We start from the raw sequence: 14,280 nt of genomic DNA, 5'->3' as shown, positions 1-14,280 counted from the left end.
TTCATCGGAAAACCTCCGGGCTCTCTCCCTGGGGCGGCGATCTGCCATCAGGATTTGTAAATAAGTGCTCCTTCACCTTGTCCTTCTTCTTATGGTTGTTGAGGCAGCTGCACACCCAACAATGCTGAGAATGAGGTGCTGCAGCATCAATGAACCTCCCCTTTAAAAAAGCTGGTGTCAATCATTACTTGCGTTTAAACTACACCCGATATTGGTCCATCTTTTCAGTGTAATGCCAATGAGCTTGGGTTTTTAGATGAGAATCATGGCTGCAATCATTTTAATAAGAAATTAGGATGAATTTTGCGTCCAGTCTAGATGATTTTCAAATGGCGCTACTTCACCATTTTTAGTCTAAACACTCCTTGGCTATAACAAATTTCTAGACCTCAATCAATTTAGTCAGACATGACCTTCCCTTAACAAATCTATAACAAGTTTCAGCGGGAGTATCTCGAGGAAATTTGCAGATAGCGATGTTTCAGTGTAAAACCGGCATAAATCAATTACGTGCGAATTACCTTGGAAAAAATGATGCCAATCCACTCTTACGTTGTAGGTACACCAAAAAGTTCCAGTCTGTTTTAGTTGTGTTGGTTGAGGGATAAATATTGACTAGGACACCAGACAAACTCTCTTGCTCTTCAAATAGTGCAATGGCATCTTTTAACATCCACCTGAGAGAGCAGACAGGGCCTCAGTTCAATACCTCATCTGAAAGATAGCACCACGGAGAGTGCAACACTCCCTCACTATTGCAGCCAAGTATTAGCCTAGATTATGTGCTCAATTCAAGAGTGGGACTTAAACCCATGACCTTCCTAGCTAGAGTGCTACCACTGAGCTAAGGCTGACATCTAATTTGTTGTTATTTACTTTCCAACAATGAACCTGATTTATTTCACAGATGATGTAAAACATGTGGTGCAAAATTTTAAATATCCAGGAAACAATTAAATATACATTTGTTGAGAGACTTCCTTAGTGTACTGAGAATTATAACTGATCACCTTACTGCCGCAAGTCTTAATCAGCTTCTTAATTGGCTGCAATAAGCTGCCAGATTCAGAGCACCATTTAATGGTTTCCTGATTCACATTTGCATTTAGATTATACAGTACTTCAAAAAATACCCTTTGGTTCCACTGTATCTGTGGTTGAATGTTGTTGGTCTGGATTAGGTAATGAAGATTTTTTTTTCACAGATTGAGGAATTTGGTCACTGATTAGTCTTTTCTACAGCAACTCTTCAGACTAAGGTTAGCCTTTTGTTTAAAAGCCATTTCTGTTGGTGCTTGATACATATTTTGAACCATTAACTGGCACAGTAATACATAGTAAATAGAAAGATTCATTCAGTAGATATATTCTTTAAAACCTCATAGATGTAAACTAACATTTCTAATTATATAAATGTCCCAACCAGCTTTATGGAAGAATAAGAACATAAGAAATAGGAGCCTCCGCCATTCAATAAGATCATGGCTGATCTGATCTTGGCCGCAACTCGACTTTTCTGCCTGTTCCCCATAACCCTTGACTCTCCTGTAGTTCAAAAATCTGTCTATCTCCGCCTTGAATATATTCAATGACTCAGCCTTCCAAAGATTCACGACCCTCTGAGAGAAGAAATTCCTCCTCATCTCCATTTTAAATGGGTGACCCCTTATTCTGAAACTATGCCCCCTAGTTCTAGATTTGTTTTAAAGTTATAAAATACCCTGTTTCCTTACCCTGCTGACAATCACACACATACACACACACATATATACACACAAGCACACACACACATATACAGATATACACACTCATATATTTACACACACAAACACGAACACACACACACACACACACATAAATATCAAGTATGATAATCACACCTAAAATGGGAGTTTCCAGCAGGAATAGATGTAGCATATGTGCCTGCACATAAATGTGTAATTAGCTCAAAACAAAAAGAAAAAATAAGTTAAAAAAATTCTCTAGGAAGAACTACAAATGAGACACAAAAGTATTTTCAGTCTGTTTGGTAAACTCAACTCTGGTTATAATTACTGTAAACATGGTTGGAGGGACCAGCATTCACCTGTGAGTTGCAGCAATGAGCCACTGAAAAGCAGGTGAATGACCGTTTGATTAGAATTTAAAATCAAAACAAACAAAATGCATTAGAACTAAATACAATTTGGTAGAACAGCCACAAACTCTGAACTTACTACTCTAGAAGATATAGTTGCTGAATTCAAGGAAATCACTGTTTGTCTTGACAAAGGGTTTGACCCGAAACGTTGACCCTACTTTCTCTCCACGGATGTTGCCTGGCCAGCTGAGTTTTTCCAGCATTCTCTGTTGTTATTTCGGATTTCCAGCATCTGCAGTATTTTGCTATCGTACTGCTCTTTGATTTGTTTGATTAGCAGAGTTTTATTGGACTTACACTCCTTTTTTGTTCCCTCCTATTTAGGCTCCCACACCCCACACATTATTGGCTGGCTAAGAAGGCAGTCTAAGACTTCTACCTGTGCACTGATAGTGGAGCATTGTTTTATAATCCATTGTCCAAAGGTAATGCATCTTGATTTACCACAACTTCATTTCTTCTCATTCTTGGTGGTATCCTGCACTATGAACTTTTGCTCTTCATCTAGATTTCTCAATAACAAAATATCCCAACTCGAGCACTTTACAATGAGGAAACCTTGCCACTCAATAGCAAATGATGGTTTAATTTTTAATTTGGATCTTACCAGCATGTAGCAAGTGCAACAACAGATTACATGACAGGAATGATCTCAAATCAAAATTGTTGGAATGATAAAATCTAAAAAATGGTCATATGGACAAACATCCAGATTTTTACTATCTTTGACGTGGCTTCAGTTATGTTCCTTCTCAACATTGAATAACCTGAATAGTCAAACAGCTGATATTCTTCAGGAAATAGACTTATAGCCTCCAGCAAAGCACAGTTTTAACTATCATTGAATCTTGGTACATACCCTTTAGAACACCATGGTTCAGCAAAGCTGTCATATCGACTCCCAGTATTAATGTACTCGGCGCCTTTAACTTAAAATTACCTTTTTGGCCAAGTTTAAATTTGAGTTTGTCTCATTTCTTATTTTTCAGCGTCATCTCAAAAAGGACTAAAAAAAGGTTTTTTATTCAACATTGGAAAGTTTTTGGGAGAAAGAGTGGCTTTTTAGCTGGATTCAATGAAAGCCATCCAGTTTATTAGCCTTAATTATGATCCAGTGCACCAGCTTTAATATAAAATTAAAAAATCTCAGGGGTTTCATGACTCCAGACTCTCAACCACCCCCCCCCCCCCCCACCCTAACCAAGGAATACTTATGCTAGCATGTTCATGGAGGTGGAGTGCCATGTGTAAGGAGTGTGCACAATTTAGTATCTTCCTGCTTAACATCACAACTTAAGCTTTTTAAAATTCCCATGCTTTCCCATTAGGAGAAGTTGTTCAGTTGTTCACACTGGCTCAAACATTTTACAACTTAAACTAAAACAGAAACTTTAACATTTCTCACTGACTAATCTCAATCAAGAGGGGCGGGCAATGACTATTGCTCACTTATGGTAATATTGAAACAAAAACAAAATACTGCGGATGCTGGAAATCTGAAATGAAAACAGAAATTGCTGGAAATACTCAGCAGGTCAGGCAGCATCTGTGGAGAGAGAAACAGAGTTAATGTTTCAGGTCAATGACCCTTCATCAGAACTGGAAAAAGCTGGAGATGGAACAGATATTTAAGCAAGTGCAGGGGCAGGGAAAGGGGGGAGGGGAGGAAAGAACAAAAGGGGAAGGTCTGTGATAGGGTGGAAGGCAGGAGAGATTAAGAGACAAAAGGTATGATGGTGCAAGGCTAAAGGAGAGGTAATGGCACAAGTTAAGAAACAAAAGATGGCTCTAGATGAGGTGTAAATGGCACTGGCAGAATGAAATACAGTTGCCAATATTGACCTGGACAAGTTTATGGACACAGTTTGTTCCCCATTGCAGGAGAACCATGTTGCTCATCCCAAAGTAGACGTAATACATTACAGAGGTACCACTGTCATGGTGGAACAGTACAGGCTTGATCTAAGCAATATGGTTCCCAGGCAAACTAGCAGTCTTCCCAGCTCAACAATATTTGAGGAGAGGGGATTTAAACTCACAATGAACATTGCACCATCTAAAAATCTCTCCCTTCATCAATTATCCAGGTACCAATTTTAAATGTGTTTCTTCTTTTTCATGCAATGAGATGAGCCCCTCCCAGTCTGACTTGTTGGCTTAGGCTCTGAGGCTTAGGCAGTCCCTCAGAACCGAGGATGACTTGTTGGCACCAGCATTGCCATTACATTGCCATCCCCAGGGGGATATTCCAGGGTATTGGCATTGAGTAGGTTACGCATTCTGTACCTTAGCTCCATTTCTTGCTTTTTTGGGGGTAAGGAAGGACTTGTAAACCATTACAATCCGGTTAGGAATGACTTTCCTGACACCTGCCCTACATTTGTGGGACCTGCAGCTAGCTGCTGTTGCTATGATACCGTTTCTATATTTATAACTTGGCGGGGGTTGAGTTTGAAATCATTTCACAGCAAATCCATCACTGTGACGTCAGGGAAATTGGTTGAAACAACGGTGTGATGGCTATCTGCAATAGGCAAGTAGCATGACAGCAAAGGCACCATTTCTACCAAATGACTCCGTCCAGGAATGTTACACCACTGTGAGATTTCCAATAACCGATACCGGTCGCTCTGGTCGGTGGATTTAATCAAAAGTCACGAAGCGTTGTTAAATGCAGCCAGAAGAGATGCTGTAATTTTGCTCAAGTCAATCGGAAATGCATCCAAGCAATGGATCAGCAGACCTTCTAATATCCTGCTGCTGTATTACCGCTGGAAATGGGCTGATGCTCTTAATGACATCGTCAATCTGTACCGAAGGTAAAGCTTTAGATGATCGTTTCGGTGGTTTTGATGTGGGGTTTTTTCCAGAGACATTTATAAAATTGCAGAGTGGCGCAACTCACTGTAAAAAAATGCACTGCGGGTGCATTCTCAATCTAGACTAGAAATAAATGAAAAAATCCGCAAGCACAATTGAGTGAGAGCCACTGAGGGAGTTGACATTTGAAAATAGTAACAGATTAGTGTTTCTATATGTGAAGTGGTTACTTTATACACCGGCAGATGTGTAATCACAATACAGTCCTGGACAGTCAATCTTGCATTTGTTGACAGCAATGTGTTGAAAAGTTTCTGTTGTTCCATTTTTGGGTGTTTCTCAAAAATTATTCCGCTCTTTAATACCGCCTCTACGATACATGTCCCCGGTCCGAGGAGACTGGTTTATTTAAAACTGCAAGAGTATCAGGGGGAAGTGCAAGTGATGTCTCGAAACCATTAAGAAAACTGTGGCCTTAATGTTAATGAGGAATCTAAATTATTTGACGGGGTTGGGGCTGTCAGCTCCCTGAGAAAGTTATTAAACCTTCTGGTTGTAAATTAACTCCAGGTCCACGAGTGTGCTGATTGGAGAATGCTTGTCTGATCACATAAAGTCCCGGTGGTCAGACTGGACGTGCGATCTTAAATGGGGTCAATAAATCTGTAGCCGAGAGGTGACCCAGTTACCAGTAACTAACCAGTGCTTCGAACCGGAGCATTTAGTACATACATCATCATAAATGCGGCACCAGTGCTTTGTAACAACCTCATCTAAGTAATTGCCTGTGATCTTTGTCATTTTCACCTGTGCACCGATACGAGGGCAGCGCTAAATAGAATTATTACTTATATTGCCCATTGCTTTATAATCTTGAATAAAGGTCTGGCGAGTGTTATTGCTGCACGTGTCGACGTGGTTGCAGTTGTCACATTTTAAAACAAATATTCGTTCCTGGGGTGTGGGCGTCGCTGGCAAGGCCAGCCAGCATCTATTGCCCATCCCCACTTGCTTTCTGTTCTGTGAGGTGTAATTGAGATGAGAATGCCCCCAATCCAAACAGGACCTCAATTTACTTGAGGACATGGATATAGACCAGAGCAGACACATCGAGCTTCTATGTGCTATTTTTGTAATAGACTACAGGATACCAGAATGATGTTTCACAGGTTCAGATGATTAATATATTGTAGCTTTTCGGTGCTAATTTTGTTGGTGTGATGTATGTGACTCATTCCTGCACCTTGTGAGTTATACACGTGAGAGATATTTTTGACTATAACCTTGCTCTCTGGCGTACTGTTGTACTTGGTACAGATAGGAGCTACACTTTAAAAAAATGCATTTTTAATTGTTGCTCTTTTTCTTGCTCTATTGGACTATTCATTATCAAATGTTCTAAATGTGTATTTCAGCTCCATGTAATGTGGAAGAAGACATGATGATTAATAATGGGAATCAAACGTAGTCATAGAGCTAGCCATTGCTTGGCACTTATGTGACGCAAATGTTCCCTGCCACTTGTCAGTCCAAGCCTGGATGTTGCCCAAGTCCTGCTGTAGGTGGGTATGGGCTGCTTTGTAAACTGAGAAGTTGTGACTGGTTCAGAACTAAAGAAAAAAAACTGCAAATGCTGGAAATCTGAAGTAAGTACAGAAAATGTTGGAAACAAACAGCAAGTCAGCCAGCATCTGTAAAGAGAAAAGACCGGTTACCGTTTCAGATGTATACCCTTCTTCAGGACTGTTCTGAAGTGGGCTATCGACCTGAAATATTAACCTGTCTTTCCTTATTTGACTGATCTGTGTACTTCCAGCATTTTCTATTTTTATTAGAGAATTAACAAGCCTCTTCAAGTGAGACTAAAGAGTGATAGAAAGTGTTGCTCCAGTTTAGTGGGTATATGGAGTGAAGGGTTGATGAAGAAGGTTGTAAGTTATTTTGGGATTTCACTCAATGTCTTTTGGGGTGGTAAAGAGAAATCATGCAGAGTTTTCTCTGCTAAGATTAGATAAGTTAATAAGATAAATATGAATAAGAGAGGCCATTCTTTGCTCATCCATATAGGAAAATGTACAGCCTCCACCATCACAGCATCGCCTGGTTCTTTCGCCCTATGGCGCAGGTACATGTGAAGGCCTGATGAAGCACAAGTTGTTAACCAATTAGGGTTATATGCTCATTCTTTTTTATGGAAAACAAATGGATGGTTCTTCTTGGTGAGACCGCACCTTGAGTATTGTGTGCAGTTTTGGTCGCCTTACCTGAGGAACGACGTTCTTGCCATGGAAGGAGTGCAGCGAAGATTCACCAGGCTGATACCTGGGATGGCAGGAATGACGTATGAGGAAAGATTGTGTCGATTGGGCTTATACTCACTGGAGTTTAGAAGATTGAGAGGGGATCTCATCGAAACCTATAAAATTCTGTCAGGCCTGGACAGACTAGATGCAGGAAGGATGTTTATGATGGCCGGGGAGTCCAGAACCAGGGGTCATAGTCTAAGGATAAGGGGTAAGCCATTTAGGACTGAAATGAGGAGGAATTTCTTCACCCAGAGAGTGGTGAACCTGTGGAATTCTCTGCCACAGAGGGCGGTGGAGGCCAGTTCATTAAATATATTCAAGAAAGAGTTGGATATATTTCTTAAGGCTAAAGGGATCAAGGAATATGGGGAGAAGGCAGGGACAGGGTACTGAATTTGGATGATCAGCCATGATCTCATTGAATGGCGGAGCAGGCTCGAAGGGCCGAATGGCCTACTCCTGCTCCTATCTTCTATGTTTCTATGTATTACCACAATCACAGTATATTATGCTTTACATGGTACTGAATGGTAATGAACAGCCATCAAGCCTGATTGGCTACACCTGCCAAGATGCTGGGAACCATATTTTGAGGCACTGTCACATTTAACTGGCAGTGATGGTGGGAAACTTTGTTGATACACCAATAACAGTTTGCATTTATATGATACTTTTAACATAAAAATAAAATGTACCAAAGCTCTTCACAATGTAAATAGATGGGGGAATGGATGTTAAGCCATAGAGGGAAAATTAGGAAGGGTGACTGACAGCTTTGTCAAAAAGATGAGTTTTTAAGAAAGATGGGAAGAGAAGCAGAGAGGTTAAGGGTTTCTAGAGGGAGCTTCAGAGATGGGGCCAAGAGAGTTGAAGGAATTGCCACTAATGGTAGGTCAGAGGGAAGGGGAGATGGACAAAAGGCCATTGTCACAACACCTTAAGATGCAAAAGAGGATATAAAGCTGGAGGAAGTTGCAGGAATAGGATGGAATGGAGGGATTTGAACACAAGGATGAGGATTTCAAATTTTATGCGTTGGGGGATAGGAAACCAATATAGATTCGTGAGAAAAAGGGAGAGGTGAAATGACGAGTGGGGCTTAGCCTGGCACAGGATATATGTGGTAGAATTTTGGACAAGTTGCAATTTATTGAGGGTGAAGGATGGTAAACAGGCAAGGATGGTATTGAAATAGTCAGTCTAGAAGTGGCCACGCCGTGGATAGGTTGTAAGTGACGGAGGGACTGAGATAAAGGTGGAAATGAGAGGCGTTGCAAAGGTGGAAGTAAGTGGTCTTAGTGAAGGACAAGATGTGGGATTTGAAGTTCAGCTCTCAGCCCAACATAACACCAGGCCTGTGAATGGCCTGGTTCAGAGGGGGATGGAGTCACTGGCAAGAGAATTTACGATGGGGAACAGTAATGATTACCTTGGTCTACCCCAAGGTCATTGACAGTCCTGATACAAACCACTTCCAACTGTGAAGTGATGCAAAAATGCAGCATTAATCTGACTCTATAATGTACCAAAGCTGAGAGATATGAGACCCACTCAGGGAGCCTCCCCCACACCACTTATGCTTGACACCATATGCAGTATAACTCCAGTGCTGTGTGAAGCTAGGTCTTAAAGTGCTACCACAGCCTAACAGAATTCCTGGGCACTTTATAATCTTACTGAAGTGTATTTTTAAAGCAATGAAGAAGAAGTGGAAACTGACACCTGTGCTTTCACATTAAAAAGACAGCTTCCAAAGGACTGCAGCTCTACACGTGCAGAGTGCAATTCAGCATCTGCAATATTATCTCATCTACTGGTTTCAGATGGCAGTGCAGTATAATGACATTCTTACATATATCCAGCATTCTCTGAATACTCTTCAATATAAAAATTCATCCCAGCTTACACATATAAGGTCTGAGTCCCCAATCAGGCACTCCTGGTAAGGGTCGGCCTTCACAGGGAATGTTGGTCAGGAACTCACTTGACCTTTCATCCATTTAAATTAATGTTTGACAAATATAAATTGACTTTAAGGAGGCTATAACGCACTGTAAATCATTTTTATAAATTTATATATGCAACAAGTTAAATATTAAAAGAAAGTATACTTCCAGGGAGACAGTATTTCAGTTGTTAAATACTTTTTCCTTAGAACTGGCATTACTTACTGAAAATGGCAAAAGCCATTCAATTGAATGATTTTCATGTTAACTCCATGATTAACCAAGAAAACACTGCATTAGGGTTAGGGAGTGTGGGTGTATTTTGACAAAATGGTAAAACAAGTGATTTTTTAAAATGTACTAAAATAAGAAGCGAATACTATGTAGTAAATCAGATATAACTTTTTTCTGCCTAGTGAAGCTTCTAGACCTTGGAATTAATTCTGCCATTCTTAGTACTATTAATTACTTCCTTATTAATATTTGTGTGGTGGAAACCTTTGTGTGCTAGACTACTTTCCATGGTATTGCAACTTCCAACGAGAATTAGTTTCATCTTTGTCAGGGCGAGGCTGGTTCGGGACCCAAGTGCAGACAGACGAGGCGAGAAGCAGGTATGCAGTCTTAAATAAAAGTACTTTACTAGAATCACACAGGTAAACAGTTACAAACATAGGAGCTCAAGACAAGCTACCACTAGGCTTGTCAAGACTGAGCACAGAGGGATGAAACCACAGAACTTAAATACAAGCAAAAACAGGTGAAACCAATAAACCTGATAAAAGGCAGTTAAGTAATAAACACAGGAGAAACTAGTAACAATTAGCAAAGGGAAAAAAACAAGTGAAGGTGCCATCTAGGGGTTACTGAGGGAACTAACCGGCACCCTCACAGGACCCCCTCCCCTAGGAACAGCTCCTGACGTTCCTCCTGGACGATCAGGGTGGCGACGGCAAAAATCCCTGATGAGTTCAGGATCCAAAATGTCCTGGGCCGGAACCCAGGAACGCTCTTCAGGACCATAACCCTCCCAGTCGACCAGCTATTGAATGCTCCTCCTAACCCGGCGACTATCAAGGAGGTAACGGACAGTGTAGGCTTGCTGACCATCAATCATGCGGGGTGGGGGGGGGGGAGGTCTGGAAGCAGGAACCAATGGAATGGTAAGTACCGGCTTGAGGTGAGAGACATGGAATGTGGGATGTATCTTCATCGACCGAGGAAGGAGGAGCCGGTAGGCCACAAGGTTTACTTTTTCCAAAATCCTAAAAGGTCCGATGAACCGGGGAGCCAACTTGTGGGACTTCACATGGAGCGGAAGATTCCGGGTAGACAGCCAGACCTTCTGTCCGGTCCGGAACCGAGGAGCTGGGCGGCAGTGTCGGTCAGCCTGCAGTTGCCCTGGCAGAGATTCAAAAGTCTCTTAGCTGCCTCCTGTCCACTCACAGGATGGTCAAAGACTTTGCTCATCTCTTCGACGAAAAGGAGAATGTCCGAGCAGACGAAAGATTGCTGCTCCCAGATAGCGGTAGCCCAGGCGAGAGCTTTTCCCGAGAGTAGTGATATGATGAACGCTACCTTAGAGCGGGGTGATAGGAACATGGAGGGTTGGAGTTCAAAAACTAGGAAGCGCTGGGTCAAGAAGCTACGACACTTGCTCGGATGACCATCATAGCGCTCTGGCGCGGGTAGGCGAGGCTCTCGGTGAGTCTGGAGGTCGGCGACCGGTGGGGTACTACCCAAAGGAACTGACTGAGGAGGAACATCCTGAGCAGAAGCCGCAGCGGCTGGGTATTGAATGGTCTGAGTCCACGTATTTACCTTGTCCGAAATGCTTTGGAGAAGTTGCTCAAGGCGGCCGAGGAAAGCACCTTGATGGGAGAGAATAGAACGAAATTCCTCCATCACTGCTGGGTCCATACTGGCTCAATCTTGCTGTCAGGGTGAGGCTGGTTCTGGACCCAAGTGCAGACAGACGAGGCGAGAAGCAGGTATGCAGTCTTAAATAAAAGTACTTTACTAGAATCACACAGGTAAACAGTTACAAACATAGGAGCTCAAGACAAGCTACCACTAGGCAAACAGCTTGTCAAGACGGAACACAGAGGGAAGAAACCATAGAACTTAAATACAAGCAAAAACAGGTGAAACCAATAAACCTGATAAAAGGCAGTTAAGTAATAAACACAGGAGAAACTAGTAACAATTAGCAAAGGGAAAAAAACAAGTGAAGGTGCCATCTAGGGGTTACTGAGGGAACTAACCAGCACCCTCAGAATCTTAGCTTTTGATATTTTCTCTTGAGACTACTTATTTACATTGTACATCAGAAAATGTCATTCTTCAGCTTCATCTGAAAGCATTGCAATCTTACCTTACACAAAGTCATTCCAATTCTTGTTTAGGAATGTAATGAACCCTATTATTTAAGTTTTTCAATTTCTTTCCGGTTTGTCTCTAGTCAGCATTTTTTTCTCCGCAGCCACTTTACCATTGATTACAATGCATTTATCTGAAGGATTAATGATTTTAACAATTCACACTGAATTTCTTGACATTCATTGGACCTGACAATAACATCCCAATCTCTTCCCTTGGTGTGGATCTGTTTCTCCATCATTTTACCCAACCACTTAGAATAGGCGGTCACTTTTCTTATCTATTCAGGCTAATACAATGTCCCCAAGGTAATGGCCTAGATACAATTTATGTTTTGTAATATGAGCTCTACAAAGAGCTTGAATAGGCATCTCCACCCATCTGACTCAATCCTATTTGTTATTAGCTCAGTGTACTGTTATGGCTATTTTTTCCACTTCTGACCTGTATCATATTTTAATACAATACAAATCATTCACTACACGTAGATGGAATTAAATTGTTTTAGTTCACCAGAGTTACCTTCCAATCGCTTTTTCAATCTTTGTACAGATCTCTTAAGCAATTTGGCAGTCACATCTTTATTTACAATCTGTTACAATTTGTTACAGCAACATTCAACCCAGTGTGATTATAATGCATACACAAGGCTGTATTTCATTACATCGCTAAACAAGAATTAGAATGATATCATTATGATTATAATGCCTTTGGATGAAGCAGGAGAATGACAATGTCTAATGTCCAATATAAATAAGTAAGTCTTGAGAGAACGTATCAAAAGCCAAGATAAAATGAATTTTACTTGTAAAATGCAATACGATGGAGGGCAGTGTAGCACGCAAAAGTTGCCACCAATTCAATTTTTTTTAATTTGCCATATGTAACTAGTACTAGTACAAGTACAATGGAATGCTTATTCCCCGTAGGGACACGTCAGCTATTCTTACAGCGCCGTGTTCAGAAAGTCAATTCAATGGCATCCAGTGGCAGTGGGAGCACGATGTCCCTCAGCCGCTCTGTCCTCCTCATCACCGTGGCCTCCTCCTCACTGTTGCCAGCTCCACGTGTGGTGGCCTGCTTCTCCCGCTCACGATCCGACCTCTGGCCACCATGCCCAGCTCCCCTCCTCCCAGTCGGACTGCGAGCTTCCCGCCAAGGAGCTGTACTGATGTGTACTGATCATTGTACTGATGTGGTGTGTGGTGATTGAGCAGAAAACTTTGATTTTCACTTGCTGCTCTCTGTCCCTTTAGCAGCATTGGGTACACTGAGGGGCGGGGTGCTGCATTCGAGCAGAGCAGGAGCTGGGCTGCCCCAGAGCTTCTTCTGCCCACAGGAGGAGGGAGAGCACTGGCCTGATGTTGGTGCCACACAAATATTAATGATATTAAGAATGGCAGAACTTAATCAGGGTCTCCAAGCTTCACTAGATAGGGAAAAAAGTTTTATTTGATTCACCACATAATGTTCACTTCTTTTTAATATGCATTTTTAAACAATTTGATCAAAGGTAAACAAGTACTATTTTCACAAAGTATGCCCACACTGTTCTCAAATAGACCTCTGTGTATTCCCTTCTGAAGTTAGTGTTTAATTGTCTTGTTTGGATTCAAGGCTTTGTTTCTTTGGTTTTAGAAAGAAATAACCGACATTTATATAACATTTTTTGTGTCCTCAACCACATCCCAAAGTTCTTCACAGCCAAATAATTAATTTTGAGTTGAGTTACTGTTGTTAAGTAGGCAAATTTGGCAGCTGTTTTGCGCACAGCAAGGTCTCACAGACAGCAATGATATAACTGACCAGTTAATCTGTTTTGGTGGTGTTGGTTGAGGGATAAATGCTGGTCAGAAGGCCAGGATAACTGCCCTGCTCTTTGATTTGTGCCATAGGATTCTTTCCAACCCCCTGTATACATTGATTGGCCTGAGTCTCATCTGAAAAATGGCAACTCCAGCAAGGCAGCTTTCCCTCCATTCTGCGCTGAAGTGTCAGTCTAGATTATGGGGGAGGCTATCAACTGCCAGGCGCCCGTTTCTCAACTGAAAAACGGGTGACCAACAGTTGAAAGTCTAGTGGTGACCATTTGTCCATCTGAATCAACTTTCAGACAGGCCTTTAAATGGGTGCCTATCATTCCTGCCCAAAACATTAGGGAGGCTGTTTAGAGACACAAATCAGAGTCCTCCACTTGTTTTAGAATCCCAATGGCAACTTTGCAGGAAAAATGTGTGAAACATGCACAACACAAGCCAGTCTCATTTTCCCAGGCATTGAGAGGCCTAACCAGCAGTCCTTATAGAAACCATTGAAGGCCTCTCTCAAAATATTTTAAAATATATATTTGTGGAGCCAGAAGGAGCAGGGGTGCCACATGAAAATCTTTCTGCCTGTTCCAGCTCATTCTCTGGAAATCTGAAACAAAATAAAATAAAAATTGTACAGCAGGTCAGACAGCATCTCTGGAGGGAAAAGAAGGGTTTAGGAAAGGCATTTGCTGTTTAATGTTATGGAACAGGTTAGATGGACCAGTGTGGTTTTTTTTATTCATTGATGGGATGTGGGCGTCGCTAGCTAGGCCTGCATTTAGTGCCCATCCCTAATTGCCCTTGAGAAGATGGTGGTGAGCCGCCTTCTTGAACCGCTGCAGTCCATATGGTGTAGGTACACCCACAATGCTGTTAGG

The 14,280-nt window shown here is 41.7% G+C and overlaps 1 protein-coding gene across 1 annotated transcript in view; it reads left to right on the top strand.

Annotated features, from left to right (window-relative positions):
* Positions 1-4,608: 4,608 nt before the first annotated feature.
* Positions 4,609-14,280, top strand: part of LOC147108161 (uncharacterized) — a 19,263-nt gene continuing 9,591 nt past the window's right edge. The window contains exon 1 of the mRNA XM_086004680.1: positions 4,609-4,959. Within this exon, the coding sequence (XP_085860806.1) occupies positions 4,727-4,959 (233 nt within the window). The 5' untranslated portion in view covers positions 4,609-4,726. The remainder of the gene's footprint in view (positions 4,960-14,280) is intronic.

The sequence above is a fragment of the Somniosus microcephalus genome, chromosome 13, assembly GCF_052327205.1.
Source record: "Somniosus microcephalus isolate GS21.2 chromosome 13, FLI_Smic_1.0, whole genome shotgun sequence".
Lineage (NCBI taxonomy): Eukaryota > Metazoa > Chordata > Chondrichthyes > Squaliformes > Somniosidae > Somniosus > Somniosus microcephalus.
The sequence above is the reverse complement of the archived record's forward strand: the minus strand, read 5'-3'. Positions and strand labels throughout refer to the sequence as shown.